This window comes from Dromiciops gliroides, chromosome 6 (genome assembly GCF_019393635.1).
Source record: "Dromiciops gliroides isolate mDroGli1 chromosome 6, mDroGli1.pri, whole genome shotgun sequence".
NCBI classification, from domain to species: Eukaryota; Metazoa; Chordata; class Mammalia; order Microbiotheria; family Microbiotheriidae; genus Dromiciops; species Dromiciops gliroides.
In genome coordinates, this window is record NC_057866.1 from 178,597,517 (window position 1) to 178,623,058 (window position 25,542).

Consider the following 25,542-nt stretch of genomic DNA (forward strand, 5'->3'; position numbering starts at 1 on the left):
ATATAGAAAAGAATTACTCAGGATGAGAAGACAGGAATGAATTGTGATTTTAATTGCTAGGAAAAAAAATGCTCAAATGAATGAGATCACAGATCTACTTAAGAGTTGTTTTTTTTTCTTTTTTTTTCTTCTTGTTTTTTTTTTTTTTAATTAAGCAGCAAAGATATTATATTGCTTTGGGCATATAAGTGGAGAAGTTGGTATCAGAAAAAAAAGGAAATTCTTTGAAATATTTTTTTTTCCTTTCACATAAATTCTGTGTTGTAGAACCTACCTTCCTGCTGTGGCAGTATATATTACCAATAAGCTAAAAGTGATTGATCACAGAGAAGTGCTCAATATTTAATTCATTTTTATTCCATGTACACCGAGACAAGTTTCTTAGGAGATCAAGAGCTTTTCAGATTTCTTGAATGAATAGGAACCTGGATTTAGAGACCTGATGTTTGGCTTCCTGTCATCCTGTTAGCTAACACTCAAGTACCATTGTTATAATGACATTTTGATACCATGGCCTAAGTAAAACTATATAAAACTTATGCTTGGTTATAGTATAAGGGTTCTTTTTATTTCAGATATTGTTCTGGCCACATATGGATGAGATCATTTCATATCCTTTAGATAATCTCTTTTAGGTGAAATATACTTAACTCCTAGAATGGGATCTGATTTATTTTGGCAGAACTCTTTCTGACTCTCAGTCTGTCCTTTACCATGCATGTGTTTTGAATGGGGCATGTAATGAATATATTTATGAATAAAGAAAGATAGATTTTTGCTTAACACAATACAACAAGTGTCCTTGACCCCAACTTTTCAGAGTATGATGCTAGCTTCTCTACAATTATTGATAAGCACCACTTCTGATTTTAGAGACCCACACTTTCCTGATTTTTAAACATAATTTAGCATCCTTTTAAAAATGCTTCCTGTCAGGGATAGGGTGAAAGAAGATAGAAAATAGAGTAAATATCAAAGGGAGGGAATAGGATGGAGGGAAACAGTTAACAATAGTAACTGGAGAAATATTTGAAGCAGAGGCAAGAGTAATGTAAGATGATGATGATGACAATGATGGGTGGGTGGATAGATTGATGGATGGGTTGATTGATGGATTGATGATGATTGGATGAAGATCAGGATTGACTGATGATTATTGGTTGCTGCTGATGATAAAATGTATAGTAGTTACTTTGCTGGGCTATTGTGAAAAATGTTCTGTCAGATATAAGGTATTATAATTGTAGTTGCAATAATCAACCTCATGGATTTATTGTAAGGAAGTCTCTCTTTAAAATACTATATAGATGTAGTTTACTATAAAAAAATGATGAGAAGGATGCTATCAGAAAAACCTGGAAAGACCTACAGGAACTGATGTAGAGTGAAATTTACTGTATACAAAATAACAGAAATATTGTAAGATGATCTGCTGTGAATGACTTGGTGATTTTCAGCAATGAAGTGATCCAAGATAACTCTGAAGGATTTATGAAAAATGTAGTTCATCTACAGAGAAAGAACTGATGGTATCTGAATACAAATTGAAGCATAACTTTTTTTGTTAATTCCTTTATCTGAAGTTTTGTTTTTCTCTGTTTTCTTTCACAACCTGGGTAATATTGAAATGTTTTACATGACTACTCATGCATAACTTATATTGAATAGCTTATATTTTTGGGAGGGTGGGGAGGAAGGGAGGAGGAGAATTTGGAACATGAAGTTATAAAACATTGATGTCAAAATTTGTTTTTACATGTAATGTGGGAAAATAAAACCTCTAAATATTAAAAGATGAATTGCAGAGAAAAAAATGCTTCTTGTCATTACCAGAAAATGGGCAGAAATATAACATGTAAAGTAGTGTGCCTGCTGGATAAAACAACAAATTATGTTCTGGATCACTGCAATGCTGAGAAAGAAATCTTTATAAAGGAAACCAACAAGACTGCCTCAAGGCATTCCTATCTCAGTTCTATGCTAACTTTTAACTAGGGGATAACAATTTTTATCAATGACAGAAGTTCTTACTGAAGGACTATGTTCCATCTCATGATGATCCTATTGCTTCCTCCATGCAAATTTGTATTTCTAAGCACATAATTTATTTATCCCATTTTTGCATGTTCCTGAACACTTCTAAAATGATCTGAGAATTTGTATGATTATTCCAATTATGAATGGAGAAAAGTAAGGCAAAATGAACTAGCATCAGTGTGTATTTCAAGATTATAAAAAAATTAAAAATTCTTACCACTAGGTTAATAAATCAAACTCAGTAATACTGTCTAAATTATTTGCATATTTTAGAATGATGCTTTTTTCTTCCATACCTATAAATTTAAAACAACTACTAAGTTATATTACTGGGTTGAAAAATCCAATGGAGAAAAGAATGTCTGGCACATGGAGAGTAGAAAGAGAAACACTGCTTTCTCCCTAGCACCCTCCCCCCTTCCAATCTCTGTGTTAATGTGGCAAGAAAATAGCAGCTGCTATTTCTCTCTCCATTGTCATCACAGACAAAGAAGGAGAACAAAACAAGTGCCTTCAGGAGCCTCTGTAGCACCTGTGGTTACTGGCTCAATGGAAAAGAGAATGGGGTCAGAGAAGATCAGCAGCAAAGTGACAGAGGACTCGAAAGAAACTAGGCCAGGTAGCAGCAGTGTGCACAACTGTGGCTGTGGGGAGGATGAATATTGGCCACAAAATGTGACAGCGTTTTCAGCTGCAGCCTTCTGATCACACACTGGTGCCATGCACACGCAACATTTAATTATTGTTTGTAACTAAAAATAAAATGTGGTCAAATCGGGCTTTTAGAATGTGATGTGAAAAACTTTTTTGTCTCCCCAAGTTTTTTCTTTTATGTGTGCATGTTGTTGTAAGGCTACAATCGGAGATGAGTGTCACTCAGAGGGCAATGTAGATGTTAATGGTGTATACAAGAAGGCTACAACTCAGAACAATCAAGGAATTTTGAAGATGAAGCCAATGAAAAGATGTTATGAAGAAAACAAAAATGTGCTTCAGTCATGTGATAAAAGTGAGAGAGAACTACTGGAAAGACCATGGATTATGACAGTATTTAGGTGAGGCAAGAGGAAATTACTAAGGCCCCCAATATACTGGGGACACACTGTGCTAAGCTTATGGGAAGACCTGTGCAAAAGTCACACATAATGTACAGGTATAGATGCAGTGTAATTCAAATATTTGGAAGTATTAAGTATTGATTAGATCACAGACAATTGGAGTAGTGAATATTTTTGTGTATAAATAAGGAGGTATACCCATTAAAATATATACATATAATATACACACGTGTATATTGTGTGTACATGCACATACATATACATAATATATACACACATATAAATACACGCACACATATATATATATGTATCTATCTATCTATCTATATATATATATGAGAATAAAAATTCCCAGGAAGTCATATCCTCTGAAGGAGGAAACAATCCATGAAAGTCACCAAACCATAATAACCCAATAATGGAAGGCTCTGTAATGTCCTGAGTATCCACCTATGGTGGTGATGGTGTGGTGCTTTCTAAGAGATATTTTTTAAGAGCCAAGAATTTTCTTCAGATAGGGGAAATTATTTTTTAGTGAATATTAGGATTTTTAATATTTATCTATCAGTATGTATATATGTGTATATATACCTATATTAAAATCCTAATATTCACTAAATTATATATGCATATATCCATATAGCCACATATATAGACATAGATACATATGTACATATTATATATATATATATCCCTATTTATATGTATCTATTTATATCTATCTATCTATACACACACACATATATATTTAGGAGTCAAAGAAGAGGTGAAATAGAACCTTTGTGAAGAGGAAAAAATAACTAGTCAAGAACAAAGAAACTAAAAGACTCAACTTTTTAGGTACATGTGAATTTCAACCATTCTTGGAATATCAAATTGAAAGGTAATCAGATGACTTGGGGAAAAATCTTCTGGAACTCTTTTTCATCTCAGCATATGATATATTTTAACACAAGACAAACAGGATGATGGAATTAAGAGGGAAAAAATACCTTTGAGATCCAAATACCTTAGGAAATTGATCCCTTTGAATTTAATTGATTTGCCCAAGGTCACAGAGGAAGTGAACATCAGGGTTGAGATTTGAATCCTTCAGTCTTTGGATTCAAATTGTTTTTACTAAACTAATGCTCCATAAATACAGAGAACACTTATGTGAGGAAATTTTAGGAGGCAATTATCTTTACTAGCACCCTCATGATCCCAAAGAAGTATGGTTTCTGAGGAAAAAAAAAGTAGTTGCTGAATTCCTTTATTTTACCACAAAGTTGTCCAAAAGAACCTATACCACATATAGCCATATATGATGAGTCATATTCTGTGTATAGCCAGTCTTAGTAAAGAAACTTTTAACATGAGTATATTCAAAGGTCAGGACTAGAGGACTTTAGGTGATATTCCAAAGAAACCCATTTGGAGAAAGAAGAGGGGTGGGGGGAGAACAAACTTCCTCATAATGGGAGCTATACAAAAAAGGCAACCTCAGCAATAAAAGGTAAGGATCAGATTACCATTTGTCATATATGGTGTAGAAATTATTATTTTTTTCTCTATGGGTTGGTCTAGATGGTTTCTGAGCTTTCTTCTAACTCGGGGATTTTGTGCCCTTATAAACACCTTGATCTATCATTTGAGGAGCTCAAATGCTAAGCTGGCAAGAAGACAACTTTTTTCAAGCGTTTTATGACTGAGGATTTGGTTTAACTCTCCTAAAGGGAGAATAAGCATATCCAAATACCTAATGTATAACATAAATAGAACTAAAATCACAAGGAAATGGTTATTTTGATACCTTTGGAATAAACACTGAATAATAGATATGTGTGAAGGAGAACCTAATCGTGGTTGGCATAAATTTTTTTCTCTTTGGAAATAGACAACCAGTTCTTTCCTGTTTCCCCCCTCCCCCACTATGATTCTTGTTTCCCACTTTCCAATTATATCCCTTTAACTTAAAATCCCATTTCATAACTGAATAAATATGAATCTTTTAATTATACCCAATTAGCCAGTCAATCAGTGAAAAATATTTGAGAATCAAATTTGGTCTCTTGATGCTTAATGCCAGGCTAATAAGTAGAAGCCTTAAACAAACTTAAAATCTAAGGCAATTGTTAGGTACCTTAACATAATTGACTAAAATAAACAGTGACCATAAAACTGCCCATATAAATCAAGATAGTTAGGAAAATAATCAGAAAGTGAAAAAAACTTAAAAAAAATCTGTTATCATATTCCTATATCTTCAACAATGTGTATTGAGAATGATAATATTGGTGAGAAAATGATAAGGCATCCCATTTGTTTTAGTTTTTTTGACAAAGTTACTGGAGTGGTTTTGCCATTTTCTTCTTCAGATCATTTTACACATGATGAACTGAGGCCAACAGGGTTAAGTGATTTGTACAGGGTCACACAGCTAGTAAGTGTCTGAGGCTGGACTCTAACTCAAGATGAGTCTTCCTGAGTCCAGGTCCAACCTTCTTTCTATACACTTCACCACCTACCTCCTCTTCCACTAAACAGTTAATTTTTTTTTAGCAACAATCATTTATTTTAATTTTTCCAGTTACATGTAAGGGTAGTTTTCAACATTCATTTTCATAAGATTTAGAGTTCGAAAGTTTTCTCCCCCCCTCCCTCCCTTTCCTCCCCCCTCCACAAGATCACAACCAGGTTATATATATACAGTCCACAAGTGTTCTTTTTATCAGTTATTTCTATGGGGGTGCATAGTAAGCTTCCTCATTAGTGCCTTGGGATTGTCTTGGATCATTGCATTGCTGAGAGTAGTTAAGTCATTCACAATTGCTCAATGAACAATACTGCTGTCACTGTGCACAATGTCCTCCCAGCTCTGCTCACTTCACTATACATCGATGTTCATTAGTCTTTCCAGGTTTTTTGGGGATCATCCTGTTTGTCATTTCGTGTAGCAGAAGACCCTTCCACTATAATCATATAGCACAGCTTTTTCCATCATTCCTCAATTGATGGACATTCCCTTGATTCTCCATTCTTAACCTCCACCAAAAGTTGCTATAAATATTTTTTGTACAATTTTTCCCCTTTTCACTTTTTCATGATTATTATTGTTAACTGTTTCCCTTCCATCCTATTCCATTCCCCATGATATTTATTCTATTATCCATCTTCTTTCATCCTATCACTCTTCAAAAGGAATTTGCTTCTGTCTGTCCCCTCCCCCACTCTGCCCTTCCTTCTTTTGCCCCTCTTTCTTTATCCCCTTCCCCTCCTATTTTCCTGCCGGGTTAGAGAGATTACTCCACCCAACTGAGTAAGTCAATTTGATGATAAATTTTATCCAGCTCCCAGCAGAAAAGTGATAAAATCAATTCTATCAAATAATTAAATTTTTGTTTTCTGAAACCATTAGTGAATTTAGTTTGACTATACATGTCTGTTCCAGGAATTTTGTTTTCTTTTGTCAAACCCCTTCCCTCAATGAGGTTGAGGGTGGGAATGAGATAAAATAAATTTATGATACTTAAAATACATACTAATTTTAAAATTCTATCATTTCTTCCAGAAAAAAGGGACAGGTGTATGATGTTGAATTAATCCATACACAATACATATTCTGAGTTGTTAGCATAATAATTTTCTAAAAATCAGTCGAAATATTGGATGGCATAGTTCTTCTGAGATATGTTTGCCCTTGTTTGACTGATGTGATTCAAGGAGATGATCTTTACTTCTAAGAAGAAATTATTAATTGACTGTCATCTTCTGAAATCATACAATTTGCAATTCCTATTGAGAGACTATATTTCCTATCACTTATCTCTTAATATTTAGAATGGGATTTTCACAAAAGGATCCAGTAAAAATATCTTCAATTCTTTTCAGTATTTTTCCCCCAGAAGGAATCCCTAATGTGAAGCCTAGATAACACTATTACCTGGAGTAAAGAATATTGATATTGGGAGGTCTTCCACTCACTTTCAACAAATAAAAAGACCTCATCAATGCTGGGTGACCCCCATTCAATCTCAGAATATTCAAGAAAATGCCACTTTAAGCCATCTTCTTTTAGTGAAGAGTGAGTCACCATCTCTAGTTCAGCCTAGAAATGGATTGTTCAGTTCAGATGTCTCCTCCTGACCTTGCTTTAGATTGGTATTTTAAAAAGCCATCTTAGCCAGTTACTGCAATATGACCACATTAACTGAGCAGCTGCAAACACATCACTGGGGTCATGGATTCATAGGATATAGACCTGAAAGATCATCTGGCTGATTTTATTTTTTAGCCTGCTTTTACTTAGGCCTTTTGTTTTTTCATCACACTTCTCTTATAGAATCATAATATCACAAAATGATCATTGAAAGGGACCCTTGAACATATCGAGACCACCCCTTTCATTTTAATTGTTAAGGAAATGAAGACAGACTTTTAGTGATATAGGGTGAAAAAACAAGAAAGTCTCTGTGACAGAATTTTAACTTTTGTTCTTTCATGGCTCCACATTGAGTCATCTTCTTTAAAATAGAAAGAAAAGATCAGTAAAGCTAACATGAAAAACTATGCATAATAGTACATGGAATATTCTATATGTATAATTTGCTATCTTTGCAATTCACTATGGGTAGTAAATTTTCTCAATGCATCTATGAGGTCAACATTGGTCATATTTATACTTTTCAGATTTTTTTCTTTTTTCTTATTTATATTATTGTAATATTATATATATGCATATATGTATACACACATATATTTATCTTTGTAAATAGTCAACCAGTTGTCTCCTGGTTTTTTCCCCTCTATTATGATTCTTGTTTCATACTTCCCGATTGTTTCCCTTTAACTTAAAATTCCATTTCATAACCGAATAGATTAATATGAATCTTTTAATTGTACCCAATTAGTCAGTCAATCAGTGAAAAATATTTAAAAATCATTATGTACTAGGCACAATGGTAGGTGCTCACCATATTAAGGGGGGAAAGGTTCTATTCCTGCCTTTTGGGAACTTACTTTCTATTAGGGGAGACATCAGAAAGATTTATAAGTATATATTAAATAGATATAGAGTGGAGAAAAGGTAATTGTAGTTTGGAGGGAAATTTGGAATTTCTTATGGCACAGTATTCTTCCATCACTTTAATTTACCAATGTATCATTTCAGCTAAGCAACATAATAAAGATTTAGCCCTGGAGACAGGAAGATTAGAGTTGAAATTGGCCCCAGATATTTACTAGCTGCGTGACCTTGGGCAAGTCACTTAATCACTATCTGCTTCAGTTTCCTCCACTGCAAAATAGGAATAATAGTAGCATCTACCTCCCAATATTGTCATAAGTATAAAAAAAGAAGATTAAGTAATAACACTTAGCAGTGTCTTTCACATAGTAGCCATGATTTAAATTCAAGCTATTATTATTTATTATTATCCCTTCATTTCAAAGATAAAAAAAAAATCAAAGCACAGAAGAGTTAAGTGACTTGCCTGATCTTACAGAAGAAATAAGTAGATGACATGTCATCTAGTTGCAGGGAAGAGAGGTCTCAACTCAAATACAAGTAACAATTTTTTAGCGCTTGAGGGATTATTACTAATAAAGTGATAAATAATTATTTAGAGACCATGGGAAGATTAAATTAGAACTACTGAATTACCAACTGAAAGAAAAGTGCAATTCATGAGTTTTACACTACAAAGGAAATATGATTCAATGACCATCAAGAGGATCTGATCTGAGGCACTGAAGGTTAAAAAGATAGCAGGAGAATTAGTAGCAAGAAGGCTTTATTGCTATGCTAGGAGCCTGCTGACTGGAAGAGAGAAATTGATTTGCAGACTTGCTGGAGAAAAATAGATACAACATTTTCTGTGAATCTTATTGGAAGAGACCAGGGCTCTGCTATAGGTGGGTATTTCCCTTCAATTAATATAATATAATATAGATATTTCCCTTCAATTATCATCCACAATTTAAGTGAAATAAAACCTTTAAGTAATCTGCCTGGTTATTACAATCCCTTCTGAGAAAAAGAAACAGAGTGGGGAAAGAAAAGCTTTACATATGCTTTGCTGTAAGAAAAGGTCTGAATCCAATTGGACGGTACAGGATTCTGTTGTCTGGAGAGCTATCTGATCTAGTGAGCATTGTCAAGATACTAAACCCAATGAATTTTGGTATAAATTTGCCTTAATGTAAGAAGTGGCTGAGGTGATTGGACAAAATAAAATTTAATTTAATGGAGTAGATTGTATTTGCATTTATTGCCCAGACAGACAACCATAGGAGCTCTGCATTTTTTTCCCCCTGAAAGAAAAGTACCGCATGTCGCCACATTAGCATAAGACTTTATTAGCCCTCTATTATTAGCTCCCTAACTGTTCAGGTAAAGTAGTTAAAAGCACTTGTGACTGGTTCATCAGTTCAAGAGCAGAAGAATGAATTTGCTCAGTGGGAAAATGGTGTAGACCAGAAGGAAAATAGCTTGGAGATAAGTGGCTTTATCTATTTTTAAATGGTTCTTTAAGGCACCAAGGACATCAAGGCCAGAAGTCTATAGTTATGATTTACTCAGAAAACACAAATGTCTCCCTGTTAGGTTTCCTTAAATATGTGCACATTCCTTACAGCCCAAGAAACCATGTGCATTGATGGGAATATGAATAGATTTATAGGTAAACTGTTAAGTGACATTTTTATTATTTATATATTTGTATTACTTTAAATAGCAATACTCTTATGATTAATCTACTGTTTGCCTTATTGTTAAGTAAATATTATATATGTAACAGCTAAAGCATCACACTTTTAATTTTGATGTAAACAATCCAGTTGGCATTCAAAACGAATAGGAGTGAATCATGGGAATGTATCCCCTTATAAAGGACTTATCACCAGGACCCTAATAGAGTTTTGGGTCATAGCATCCTGATGATGTCACTTCCCTGTAATCCTCAGACTGTTGGTTTGTGGCTAACTTGGGTTAGCATGCCATTCTGAAGACCAAGAATAGCAGTCATGAAATTCTTTGTGCTATATATACAATTCATTTCATATGCTTTTGGGGAAATAATTTCATCTCTCCAGACTAGTTTTCTTATATGTAAATGAGATTCCTGGATGAGATAATGAATGAGTTATCTTTTAGCTCACACATTCTGTAGTTCTGTGGATGTATATCTCCTAAAAATGTAATGGAGTGGCAGTTTCTTTAATTCCTCCCATCTTTAGTCAGAGACACATATGGTCCTCAAGTTGATGTTTCATGTTCTTTCTGTGCATTCAATAGTAAGATTTCATGGATACCTTCATCATCATTAATACTGATTTCCTAATTCAGAGGACATTAGTAGAGCAATTATGATGATGATAAGAATAATAATGTTAACATTTCTTCTAAAAGTTGATATTCACATGAAAACAATAATTAATTAGCCTTAAATCTCCAGAGATATAGGATCCCTGAAAGAAGTTCTAATATTTCCTTCAGGATTAAAATAGAAAAATTCTGAACATAGCCAGATATTTTCTCCATGTCACTCTCATGAACTATAATAGTGTTTAGCTTGCATGCCTGGCCATAATATAAAGTGCCAGTATAAATTATCTCAAAATAAATTAGGTAAATAGATATTGTTTAATAGTAATGAGACATGGAGATTCCATTAAAGGTACAGAAAGCTGTGCAGAGAAAATTTAGGTAATGAATCATAGTCAAAAAGCTTTTAATCTTATTTCAAATCGGAGGCAATGGAGATGCCTGGTTGCCTATAACAGCTGTAAACCTGTCATGTCTATAACAGTCATATCACATAACCTCTTGTTAAGATAGACGATGACATTATGAGGGAAAAAAGTGCAATGTGCTAGAAAAAAAGATCTAGTTAATGGCATGCAAAAGGCATATTATTTTTTCGAATACAGGCTTAACACTCAGGAGTTATAAGCTAGATAATTTTCAGCTTGCATTGGATGAACAGTTAAAAGGATTTCCAAAACAAGTTGCTTCTTTGTCTGTGATAGTATCTGGCCAAATTGAGAAGAATAGATACTGGATAGTATGATAAATAATTAAACCTCATGAAATAGCAAATGTTTATTAAGTACATGTAAACCCAGTAATGCAACTGGTTAACATTCCTAGGGTTGTTCTTTTCTTTAATTTCATGATGAGTTCATTAATAAGTACATCTCTAATATGACAAATATGAAATAGGTAGATGGATTTTCTGAGAATTTTTAATTGCAGCATGAAATATTTCTTTTCCTCTAAGGCTCAGAATTTAATAAAAGCCCTGATATTGAACATGCAGTGGGTGTTCATGAAATCTTAAACATTTTTAACTAGTTGTCTCCCTTTTTTTAATCCCTAAGATACATTTTTGTTGTTGTTGTTGATCTTCCTTTCATTCTTAGCTGTATCACCTAGATCATAACTATCAGGATGAAAATTCTACCTTTGGCTCCTTCATGTTTTAAACAATGATGCTTTTTCTACTAGCCATATTCTACCCTCCTCTCTAAATGGATGACAGCACAAAAGCTTATGATTATTAAGTTGGTCGCCAGGTCATTTTCTTTCATCTAGCTCTTAGTTTCTGCAGAATCACTATCACAGCTGTGGGCGACTTTATGTGTTCTGGTTACTGGAGAGAGATTCTGCCAAGTGCTCTTTAGCTCTGAGTTAATAACCTCTCACATTCTAAACATTAAAACCGATTTCCAGGAAGGCACTTTACAATGATGACTTTATAAAATCTCATAGCTGTCATCTGTGCCATTTTTCAGAGATGTACAGTATAAGTTAAATGCCAGTTTGCCCCTGCTTCCGTTCCCAGTGCTTTCCATGCTTTTCTATGACCTTAAACAAACCACTTGCTCCTTTCATTGTTGTAGAGTTATGATTACTGCAACATCATGAGATGCTTTAGGTGGTTATTGATTGTGCATTGCATAGCAATTTGTGCATTCAGGCTCTGCATATACTTCTCCTATCACTTACTGCTATAAGTTCCAGTATAGGGCCGGTGCCAAAGCAAGCACAGACGAATCAGTATTCTTTCTTGGCTTTGATGCCTAGTCTGCAGATATGGGCTTCTCAGGTTTAAGCCAATGGCAATGCCTTTATTGTCTGAGGCTATGGTAGGACTAAATTGGGGACTACACGTTTACATTTTAGATTGTCTACAGGGCTCAGGTAGGTCTGAGCATTTAGACTCCTGTGGTAATCTTAAATTTAAAAAGACATATTTTAGGACATGATGAAAATTGCCTGTGCATAGAAAATAGATATTTCAAAGTGAATTTTTGGATGTTTTTTTTTACCCCCTTTTAAAATAGTTCCATATATGAAAGAAAAGATTCCATGGGTGGTTTCATACATTTGTGTTAATAACTTCCGTAAGTGATCCCATAGCAAAGAAATACATTGCATTACGCTTATCAGGGGAACATAGGTCTGTAGTAGGGAGGGAATTTAGACATCATTAGGTCCAAACTCATCATTTTGTAGATGAGGAAAATGAGCCCAGGGATTGTTCAGTGTTTTGGCTAAGGTCACAAAAGTAAGTCTCAGAAGCAGACTTGGAACCAAGGTCATCTGATTCCAAAATTTACACCCTTTCTCTGAAATAGCTTTACTGATGTACTTGGATTTAGAAGTATAATTTAAAACAATATGTTTGAATCTGACAATTCTAATAACATTACATCAAAGAAAAATGTGATGGATTAATATGTCTCCACCATCTTAGCTAAGGGGTTTCATAAATTGTTTCTTTCTGTTCTTCCCCTCCAATATTTTTTTTTGGAATTCTGGAGAAAAACATACAATGCCACAACAATTCATTTCAGTAAGTCTTTTTTCCCCTCACTGCTTGAAAAATGCTAAAATGAAATATATTTTGCATATACATATATGTAAATATATTTTAAAAATATAATATCCAAGTCCCAGTAATAAGGCAGACTTCTGATACTGTCACCTTTTGCTGAGGTCCTTACCAAGGTGTGAACAAAACAGTGCTGAAAGCCTTAGACACGCACATTTACCTCCACACTTTGGTGAAGGCACTGTTTTCACACTGTTTCTCTATTTATATTAATCTTGATGTTGACTCATTATCATCTAGGTATTGACTTCCTTTAGGGATGAGAATTTTTCAAGCGTTTAAGTTTGGTGCAAGGAACATTAAAATAAAGAATGCACTCCTAAGCCCACTAAAATCATCCTCATATAATTTATTTGTCTCATTTTGTTCATTTCAAGAAGTGCCACTTGATTACCAACATAACATAACATAACATCACCTCTCTCTCTCTCTCTCTCTCTCTCTCTCTCTCTCTCTCTCTCTCTCTCTCTCTCTCTCTCTCTCCCCTTCTCCCTCTCCCCTCTTTACTGGATCTCATTCCTACCCCCTTAGATATTACTCCATTTAATCTCAGCCAGCCACCTAAATGTGACTCAGATATGTGACCGAAGAGTAAGATTCCCTGAAACTTTCTCTATAGTTAAATGTTTCATAGGAGGAATAGCTAAAGTGAAGTTTCCTGACAAAGTTTGGCAGTATTAGACAACATTTTCAATTTTGACAATTAGGTGCTAGAGCAAAATACAAGCTTTCTAGCTGCTTGACACTCTGCCTGAATCTATTCCCTGAACAGTACTTGTCAGGGGTGAAATGTAGGATAAGTGGAAATGTGACTGGCATTCCTTAGCTCCTTGGTAAGCAGATAATACCTAGATGATTAAGCTGAAGCTATATCTAAACAAAACTGTGCTGTGTCATTTAGCTCCAAAATGGTTTATTTGTTTGTTTTCCCCTATCTCCACAACCTCCAAATGGATACCCATGACAGTAGGCTGACTATCATATTATACCTCAATCTTCTAATCATTCATATGCATATACATATAGGTATAAGTATATCCATATAGACATGTGTATGTGTACATATGTGTGTACCTCAATATTCTAATCATTCATATGTATATACACATATTTCTCTGTATTTATATATCTACATATGTATGTATGCATGTCAGTCTATCTATCATCTATCATCTATCCTTCTATCTATGTATCTATCTATGTATCTATCCTTTCAAGCAAGGAGTATTTATTATTATTATCCTGCAGTTTAGTTACATCTATTATATGACTTTTCATTGCTCTTTTGATTCAAATATAATTTTGATGACACTAGCTATGTATGGGGAGTCACTTAATGTCTCTGTGCCTATTTCTTCATCTGTTAAATGGGGGAAATAATAGCATTTACTTCAAAAGGTTATTTTGAGGATCAAAGGAGATAACACATATACAGTGAAACCTTCAAGTATTATAGAAATTTTAGCCTGTATTCTTAACAATAATAATGAAAATAATAATGACAGTAATAATACTAGGACCATGGCATTCCATGATTTATAACCAAATAGCATCACCAGAGAAAATTGGTACTATCTTTTAAAAAGACATTTTGATGGCTGCTTTGAAGACTAGGATGAATAAAAGTGCAGTATGGGGCAGCTAGGTGGCACAGTGAATAGAGCACTGGCCCTGGAGTCAGGAGGGCCTGAGTTCAGATCTGGCCTCAGACACTTAACACTTACTAGCTGTGTGACCCTGGGCAAGTCGCTTGTCCCCAATTGCCTCACCAAAAAAAAAAAAAAGTGCAGTATAACTGCTTGGTTGCTATTTACCCCAAATTATCTTATATAATTCTAGATCTAAGTTGTCTATTTGCAGTGTCTGCATAAGACACATGTCCTAATTGACTAATTCATGGGGTTGCTCATAAGTCCCAAACTATTCAATATGCTTTCTCCATGCTCTATCTTCTTCCTTTGTTGATTTCTGGGATTACAATAATTAAAGGACCCAGAGCAAGGCCAATAGCATATGTAGGAAAAATTCTAAGGTAAATTAATGGAAATATAAGGCAACCAGCACTGACTCTGTAGTCAAAGAACTTGGGTTTATCTCCTGTTTGTGACATTTGCTACCTGCATGATCTTCAGCAAATCATTTAGCCTCCCTCCATCCCAGTTTCCCCTTCTCTAAAATGAAGCTGTTACAAGGAAGCTAGGCAGAAAAGTAGTTAAGAGTGTTAGGCCTGGAATCAGGAAGATTCATCTTTGTGAGTGCAAATCTGGCCTCACACATACACAAGATGTGTAACCCTACTCTGCCTCTGTTTTTATCATCTGTAAAATGAGCTAGAAAAGGATACAGGAAATCACTTTAGTATCTTTGCCAAGAAAAACACAAATGTGTTCACAAAGTCGGACATGACTGAAAAGACTGAACAACAAAAACAAAAAAACAAATGAAAGTGTTGGATTAGATGACATCTGAAGTCCGTTCCAGATTTGTGACTGTAATTTAATAAGGATCACCATGAATGGAAAAGCCTAGATTGGTTGCCATCCAGCAGGAGAAGAAATGCTCACATTAGTGAATTTACAAGACCAATGATGCATTTTAGTTGACTATTTGTATTCAATGCAATCCATTTTCCTATTCTTTCCCCAAACTTCAAATTCTCCCTCGTCTCTAAACAAAATATAGAAGCATGAAAAGAAGAACATAAAGACAAAATAGAAGACAAAAAACTATGTGAAAGAATGATATTGAAATCTAGGTAATCTATTTTGACAATGGAGAAAACCAAAGACCAGCCAAAAGAGGAGGGATTTTTGTTTGTTTGTTTTGTTTTCATTTTGGATTTTAATGATTAGGACATAATGTAGCTGGGTGTTATGGTCCATAAATTTTAGGGCTTAAAGTCATGAAGACTCAAGTTTAAATCCTGTTTCAGATACTCTATGTATAGATAGGGATAGAGATGGGGACCAGACCTATGATTTCAATGGTATAGGTGAAGAAACTCTTGGTGAGGAAACTCCCTCTACCAATATAGGTCAGCTCCTTTATTTGTGACTTAGAATTTTAGAAAGCTTTCTAGAGCATAAAATAGTTAAAAGACTTGCTCAATGTCTCCCAGTTAATACGTATTGGAAGTTTTTCCTGTTCTTGAGGATGGTTTTCCATGCTGCCACACACACACATATATGATAATATATGTTATTAAATACTTATATATCATATATATGTATACTGTTAAGGGCTAAAATTCTAGCTAGTCTGTCTAAAATATCTAATGAGTGGTAGCCAATAAATTATAAGCTTTAGCAAGAGTTAGACTTTTAAGCATTTATTAAGGAGAATAAGAATTTGGTAAAGAGAGAAGAAAAGGCCCACATTCATCTATCTATTAAAGGGAGAGCGCATTTCTAGCTCCGCTCTCCACCAGAGTTCACAGGAAAGAGAGCGGGTCAGAGCGCCAGGCTCCCCCTTCTTCTTCCCACCAGCAAACATCACTTCCTGATGCCAAAGAAAAGACGCATGGTCTTGCCCTCAGAAATGTTCACCTCGTGGTGGAGCTTTTCTACAGTAAGTCTCCAGCAGGTGGAGTCATTCCAATCATTACAATACTATAAAAATGAAACCTGCTTTAGTCATTTGAGTAACCACTGGGGAAAAAAAATTCCTAGTTTCTACTTTAAATTTTAAAGGTGGCTATAAACTCTTTAGTTTTAAAATACACACACATCCAAAAAACAACTTTTTAGTTATAGCATTTATCCCATACAAACGACTGTGTAAATCCCCCAAATTTATATTTGACAAAATCTGCATCACTGTATAATTTTTGAAAATGTTACTTATTCTAGTGCCTCTCAAATAGAACCCGATAGGAATCTATTTAAATTAAATTATTTGCCAGTTTGTTATCTTCAAAATGTAAATTTAAAAGCAGGCAATAAAGACTTCTTGAAAGATAAGCCAATCCATGTAGTAAACAGTTGAATGCAGCACAAAAGCACAAACATATGTGTATCTAAGTATATGTACATGTATGTGTCTGTGTATATGTATATATGCATACATTTACATATACATATATGCATCTATGTATTTTGAATATACATATATGTGTGTATATAATCATGTACTTATTTGTTCATTTATTTAATCTATGTACTTATTTATTTATAGGTTTGTTTATTTATATGTTCATTGCATTATATGTCAAGACATACTGCATAAGATCATTGTTTGGCTTTTCATTGTAAAAACTATAAATACTATAGATAGGGATAGAGATGGGGACCAGACCTATGATTTCAATGGTATAGGTGAAGAAACTCTTGGAGAGGAAACTCCCTCTACCAATATAGGTCAGCTCCTTTATTTGTGACTTAGAATTAAATAAATCTAGTTCCCCACCATCATTAGATTTTAGGCTTTTTGAGTAACTTGTTTTTTTCATTTTTATATTCCCATCTAGAAGCACAGTACTTCTCAATAGTAGGGATTTCAAAAATATTTGTTTAATTAAATTGGATTGGAAGATAACTTAAAAGTTCTTTTCCTACCTATTCTTCAACAAAGGAATCACCTTTGCAATACCTTGCTTCTGAAACAAATAGGTGTACAAATTTCAATAACAATAAAACACTGTATCACCTATACTTTGACCTCTGATATCAATATATAATTTCTCAAGTTATTATGAGAAAGCACTAAAGACTAGCATCTGATGCAATGAATATGTAGGTTTAAATGGGATTAGATAGTAAACTTTACTATATGATTCTAAGCAAATATTTCATATAAATATTAAAGGACATAAAATGGAACTGCTTCTGAAGAACTAACAAGGATTATCATGAAGAAGGCATTAAAGAAGCATATACTGGGCATGAACATCCTGCAACATATGACCAAAAAACATAAGAAAAAGAACAAAAGACATTCTATGAGATATAAAAGACATATCTAGAAGATAATCTAATCATGTGCCAATAACGAGGAAAGACATGTTGATAGTAACAGTCCCCCACTGGTACCCGAGTAATGTAAGGAGAATAGGGAGTCTTCTAACCGATTTGGATACTATCACAAAAACTTTTGGAAGGATATGAACAAGAATCACACAAAATGGGTCGTTATGTATGGCTTGTCATCTATATTACTAGAGGGAATTACTTAATTGCTGAGATCACAGATCAATTTGATTATTTTAGAAAAGGTACATATTCCAATTACTTCTATTCAAGGCAAAATTCATCATAAGTATCAAGTTATTTCTTATTATTGTATATTATTATTATTATTTATAGTATATCTTATTTATAGCATATCTCATGACTGAAATCATGAAATTCTATAATCTCAGGGGGGAAAATAAAAGAAGTATGTAAGGAAACTCTTAATACTTGTTCTAATTGGTGAGCCATTTAGCCCCAAATTTCTGGAAACCAGTCCCATAGCCTGCTGTCACTTCCTTCAGTCTGTTTATCCTAGCCTCATATGGGTTCCCTATCCTCCTTCCCCCCTTATTTTCTGCATTTTTTAATTTATTGTTTTTGTTCCTTAGAATCTAAGTGTGTCGAAGGTAGAGACTTTCTTGTTTGCTTTTTTGACATCCTCAGCCCACAGTGCTAGCACATAGGGAGTATTTAAATAATCTCAATTTCTCTCTCTCTCTCTCTCTCTCTCTCTCTCTCTCTCTCTCTCTCTCTCTCTCTCTCTCTCTCTCTCTCTCCTTCCCTCCCTCCCTGTCCCACTCTTCCCCTTCCTTGCCCACTCCTCTCCTCTCCTCTATTTCTTTTAATCATCTACCTGTATTTTGAGAATAAACATGTTGTCATTGATCTACATGGGAATAGCAAATGTACATTGAAATGCAGAGCAATGCTGAGTACATCTCGAACCTGTTTAAAATGTAATTGGGAGATAGTTAACAAAATAAGGACAAATAAAATAGAACAGAGATAGTGTTAATATGTGGTTTTCTAAGTCAGTACGTGGCCTGCAGAGATCCCTTTTTATAGTTCAGTGACCTTTATTTCTATTTGAGTTTGACATTACTGACCTCCATCGAGAGCTGTGTTGCAAAATAAATTGAAAATATGTATAAATGGAAAACAAGCTGAGACAGTCAAATAGAAAGAGAAAAGAGTGCTATATTTGTACCACTGAGATACTAAAAATAAAGATGAAGACCTCCAGCAATTTGAAGGAAAACCATGGACAGAAAATGCATAGACTGAGATTGGAAAGAGTTACTATCCATATATATGAAGGGATTATTTAGATGGGAAAAAATCAAATAACTACCAAAGAATAAAATAAAAATACAACTAAAATTTTATTATTTTTCTAAATAAAAATGAATCTTAGGGAATTATATCCAACCAAATATTACAATACCTGTGTTAGTAGCACATAACAAGAACTGAGAAGAAAACCATGGTTGCCTCCTTCAGAGCTCACTATCTTGTTCCAGGCTTCATGTGCTATGGTTTTTCCTTTCTATGTAAGCTATATTATGTTGACAATATCCATGTTTCATTACAATATGACATTTCCAGAACAACAGGTGATATAGCATATGACTGATATATTTAATTGATGGATATGGAAGCTCATGTGAGAATAAAAGAAGGTTCACTGAGGGCAGGAACAGTTCTTTTTTTGCCTTTGTATCCCCATTATCTATCATAGTGTCTGACACATAGAAGGATATGGCCTATAGCTATGATTTTATTGACATAGGGGATTCCCAGATCAAATATCTTCCTATACTAAAGCATGTATGTATATCCTATATAAAATAATAATCTTCAAGACTTGCTTAGAACCCTTAGATGTTCAGCCATTGTCCAGGTTTCCATAACAAACATGGGTCAGAAGTTGGATTTGAATCAGCTATTTCTGATCCTGAGATTAACACCCATGGTACACTGACACTTGACACTGTGGTAAAAAAAATATGAAAGTTTTTTAACAGTCGGTTAGGATAACTGAAAGAATCCAGTTTTTGAAGGACCACCCTTTTGGGGAGGAGACCAACAGTATGCCTGCTGCGCACGTCAGACTGCCTGCTACGCACTTGACTTCCGGGGTGGAGAGAATGGAAGTGGGGCTTTTTTGCCTGCTCCGCGGGTCTCCTGGCTGCACGGCACAGACAGACGCGGACTGGAGTTTGACTCGGCCCGGCTCTCGGTTAACAGCACGCGCTTGACTCGGTCTCTCTCCCCAAAAGTGGCCTTGGGTTTTTGGTGAGTTTTATACAGAATATAGACTAAGCCTAGACTTAAGACGATTTGTATTGTATTTCTACTTTCCTATCCTTCTAATCAACATCACCTTGTGACTACCATACAATAAAGGCTCTATCTAGAAAACTAGAAGCTTCTTCCATTTACTAGTCTGGGAGATAAATTAAGGGAAAGGTTAAGTAGGGGAGATTTATGATCTAATATTTATCTTTTTATCTCACAACACACAGTAGGCATTTCATAAATTCTTGTTGATTAATTACTTGTTTGATTTACGTCATGAAAAAAAATGAAGACTAACATTTTACAACACAGTTCTTTCACTTTAAGTATTTTGCCAACAAATTTCTTAATAACTGAACTTTCCTACAAATCTGAAAATAGTATGTACATCTAATTGTGCATTATATACATTACATTACTTCATAATGCACTTGGTTCCCACTGATGAATTAATTTATTTAGTACATACGTGTCTTTCTAGCAGAATCTTCTACAAATAGAGATGAGATGTCTTCATCTACCCCTGCTTCATTCTTGGCGATACAGGTGTATGCTCCTGTATCTTCATAGCGCACATTACTGATGTGAACTTCACTGCCATTTGCTGAAACAAAAACGGAAATACAACTTGTAAACTACAATTTCAGTTTTGGTACAGTGCTTTCTGATTACACAGTCACACAGTTCTCTTAGCTCATCCTAATTAAATGCTTTTCCTTCCTGAGTTTGTGCACTGGAGAAATGCCAAATGATTCCAGAAGTATTCAAGTGGTTAGTGAGCTTGACTATTATTCTATTTGCTGATAACAGGAATGGAAAATTTCCACTCAACTCTCTTCTTGGATCTTTGTGCTTATTTCAGATTATATGTCTAATAAATGAAGCAAATTGCAGTGGTGAAATCAAAATCTTTCTGTACATGCCACTTGGTTATCTTTTCTTCCCACTTGGTAAAATCATTGAGTTAATGTAAGATTTTACATGATTTTAATGAGGTTCTTTTTTAATGGCATAAATGGGATAAAGCATTTCTAAAACACATGCAATGAGTTTACCTCAAGTTGCATAACTGCAAATGATTATATCAGGAACAGGCTTTGGGTAAAGGACAGCATACTCAAATACAAGCAAAGTATGTTGGGTATACTGTATATGTGTGTGTGTGTGTGTGTGTGTGTGTGTGTGTGTGTGTATATATACACATATATCCATACACATATACATACATACACACACATATATAGATATATATATATATGTATATTACTGATGAAAACAGTTTATTCCATTCATCAAGAATGAAATTATGCCCTATTTTCTCCTTGAAGTAAACTTTCCTAAATCCTTCCATCTATATCTCAGAACTTTAATATTTGTTCACCTATTACTTCCTTCTTTCCTCATGTCTCAAAGTATGTCTTTTTCAAAGCTAAGCCTTCCTTCACTTATCTGTGCCCCCCAGTCCATCCATTCTCATATAGAACTGTGTGGCAAAAGTATCCAACAAAATTAGGCATGATTTCAATATCAGCTTTGTACTTGAGCACATGGATCACCTACACAGAACTATGTGTACCTTGAAGAGTTAACTGCTTAGATAGTTTTGGAGTAATGTCGATTCCATTCTTCAGCCAACCAAGCTGTGGTTTGGGTATGCCATCTGCATGGCAGCGGAGACTAGCTGTTACACCTGGTTCTCTAGCCTGGCTCTCTGGATACACACGGATGACTGGCGGAACTGAAAAGCAAAAAAAAGTGAACATTGAATGAGTTCTAATTTAGTGATATGATATGGTACTACCAACATGTCCAATATAATTCAGCTTTCAGTTCTGACACTTAGAAAATTTGTTGTTGTTCAGTCATGTCTGACTCTTTGTGACTCCATTTGGAGTTTTCTTTGCAAAGACACTGGTGTGATTTGCCATTTCTTTCTCCAGCTCATTTTATAGATGAAGAAACTGTGGCAAATAGGGTCAAGTGATTTGCCCAGAATCACATAGCTAGTAAGATTCTGAGGCCAGATTTAAACTCGGGAAGATGAATCTTCCTGACTCTAGGCCTGGCACTCTATCCACTGCACCACCTAGCAGCCTCGCATGCCTTACACAATAGCGAAAGATGATAGAGATGATCTAAACATCATTGTTGACCATTACAAACCCCTAAATTGAGCCAGTCGTTGGTGTTCATATAACTTCATTAGTGTTCACCCACGAATTAAAATATAAATGCAAATTCAAGGAAATTATATGGAGCTTAAATTTATCTCATTGGAATTATATCAACATTTTTTTCACAATATGTTTTCTGTACAATATTATAATAGGTACAAATTTTACCTCAAAATTATCACCAAAACAAAAATAAATAAATAATTACACAGAATTCATTAAAAATAATCAAATACAAAATTTTTCAATTAAAAAATGGTCCATATGGTTTTTATATATATATATATATATGTTTCAAATGAAGTAGTGTTTAGAAACATTAATTAACTATTTTAGAAGAATTTTCTAAAATATCACTTCACCTGGTGCTGAATAGAGAAACTATAGGTAAGATGTCATGTATAAAAATAAAAAAAAAGGAAAATCTAAAATTTACAATTGTATCAAGTTTAGAGATCTCAATCATTGCCTTTAGTAAAATAGAGACTCCTAGCAATTTGGAAACATGCCCAAAGAGCTATAGCACTAACCCTTTGATCTAGCAATACCACTGCTAGTTTTATATCCCAAAGATATCCCCAAAAAGAGAAAAAGACCCATTTGTACAAAAATACTTAAAGAAGCTCTTTTTATGGTAGCTAAGAATTGGAAATCAATGGAATGTCCATAAATTGGTGAATGGCTAAACAAGCGGTGGCATATGATGGTGATGATATATTGTTGTGCTATAAGAAATGACAAGTTTAATGATTTCAGAAAGGCCTGGAAATACTTGCATGAACTGATGTATAGTGAAAAGAGCAGAACCAATAGAAGATTGTGCACAAAGAAAGAAATATTGTTGATGAAGAACTGTGAAACACTTAATTATTCTCAACAATACAATGATCCAACACAATCCCAAAGGACTATTGATGAAACATACCATCCACCTCCAAAGAAAGAATTGATAATGATGGAACACAGACTGAAGAATGCTGTTTTCACTTTCTTTCATTTTTTTCCCTTTTATTCAAGTTTTCTTATACAAAATGATTAATATGGTAATGTTTTACATAATTGTAACCTATATCTTCTTACTGCCTTAGGGAAGAGAGAGGGAAAGGAAGGAAAGAGGGAGAAAAATCAGAACCCAAAACTATAAATAAAAATGTTTATTACTTTAAAAAACTAGTAACTTCTCTTCTATATAAGAAGGAGCAATTACTTTCATATGTTAGCTTAGAAATTCAGTAGCAGCTCTACATAGCATTAAGAGGGAGTACTGTGATAAACTTGACAGAAAGAATATAAGTTCTGCCATGGATAGATAGCATTCAGTAAATAATATAATAGAACTATAAAATGGTGGAAAGTTAAAATATCACCAATGCATATTGATGGATATGAAAAGTAAAGAAATAAGAATAATATACAAATAGACAGTTCATTTCAATTCATTGAATACTTGCTAAATACAGACAAAATAAATTTCATGTCCTGAGGATGTCCCACCAGCCTCTACTTATTATTTTTTCTATTAAAATGCTAAGAACATGAATGCTTATGTATAAACTATATTTGATTGCTTGAAGGCCTAGGGAGGACAGAGGGAAGGAGGGATAGAATTTGGAACTCAAAATATTAAATAAAAATGTTTATTATTTTAAAAAATGATAAGAAATATTTAGTATCTCCTTTAATGTGCTTTGTCTTGTGTGTTATACCTTTAATATTCATGTAAAATTATATACATCTTCCATTTTACTCATCAACCCATTTCCTATGTGCCTACATATACATAAACACAGAAAGACAAATGTGTGTGCAAACTCAGACATACTTGTACAGTTCTTTACCTGACTTTCCTCCTTTTTATTGTCTTCTGCCTCTTACCTATTCCCTTTTCAATCATCTTCTAGCTCCTATTATTTAGGAAGTATTTTTTTAAACACCGAGCTGTATTATGTTTCTGGCCTTCTTATTTGTTATAATACATTAAATTTTATCACTATTCTCTAAAGCACAAGTAACAAGTATCATTATATTGATATTATATTAAAATTTTCTTCTCCTTTACATATAATTTTTTCTTTAAAGGTCTAAGTGTATGATATTTTCTTGTGTGAGTGAATGGATATTAATGAACACCTATATATGACCATGTTTGCTTATATATGTGTGTTTTGAATCTAATTAAAGGGGATCTATATAGGTATATGAATGTCCACTTATTTAAATATTATTATTTATAGAATTTGAGAATTGGAGAGGACATCAGATAGGTCTCTAGTCTAACTAATAAGGGAAGAAATCAAATAATAAAATATTCAACAATCGTTATTCCAGTATCTGCTTGGAAGCCTCTAAGGAAAACAACTACCTCTCAGGCAAATGCCTGTCTTCTTTTGTACAGTTCTAATTGTTAGGGAGGTTTTTATTCATTTTGTTTTATTTACTGACCTCGAGCCTAAACTGCCATCTTTGCAACTTCCAGCTGTTGCTTCAATAGGGTTCTTTCCTCTGGAGTCAACATAACAAGCCTGTACCCCTTCCTCATAACAATTTTTTTCAATTCTTGAAGAAATGGAATGAAGAAGAGAGGCAGCAACTCAACTGAATTCTCTCTATTTCCCTCCAAAATTTTTTAGAAGAACTCAAATCAAATTTTGGAGCAGCAAAGCCAACAAAAGGTCATGTTGAGACATGTTTTCTCCAGTATAAGAAAACTTAGAAGGTCAACAGCACACATCTCTGACTTGGGTGTGATAGAGAGAGTGAGAGAAGATTTGTCCAGAGTGATCTTGGGATAGCAAATGTGGCCTCAGGAGCTCTGGGAGCTCTCAACATAGTGATGTTGAAGGGTGGGTTGGACAATTGTTCAGAAAAAAATTACAGGGGACCCTTTGCTAGCACTGGGTACAGCTGAATAGCAATTCTATTGTTCCATAAGCAGTTGTGGGTAATAGTGCCAGTGAAGAGAGAAGTACTGGGCTTGCAGGGGCCATGGTCCCATTACTGAAGCAAAGAGGAGCACTAGTATTTGTGGCTGTAAAAGAGCAGGGGCCATTTCTGGGTAAATACCAGAGCACAAATCAGAAGGACAATGACCATATATCTCCCAGGTTCACAACATCTTAGAAGCACCAAAAACACATAAACCCCCAGAATT

The 25,542-nt window shown here is 34.3% G+C and overlaps 1 protein-coding gene across 1 annotated transcript in view; it reads right to left on the reverse strand.

The window, feature by feature from the left end:
* The window catches only part of FSTL5 (follistatin like 5), a 996,384-nt gene that overhangs the window by 141,642 nt on the left and 829,200 nt on the right, over window positions 1–25,542 (reverse strand). Inside the window, 2 exon segments of the mRNA XM_043971840.1 lie at window positions 20,687–20,821; window positions 21,794–21,955. Of these exon segments, the coding sequence (XP_043827775.1) occupies window positions 20,687–20,821; window positions 21,794–21,955 (297 nt within the window).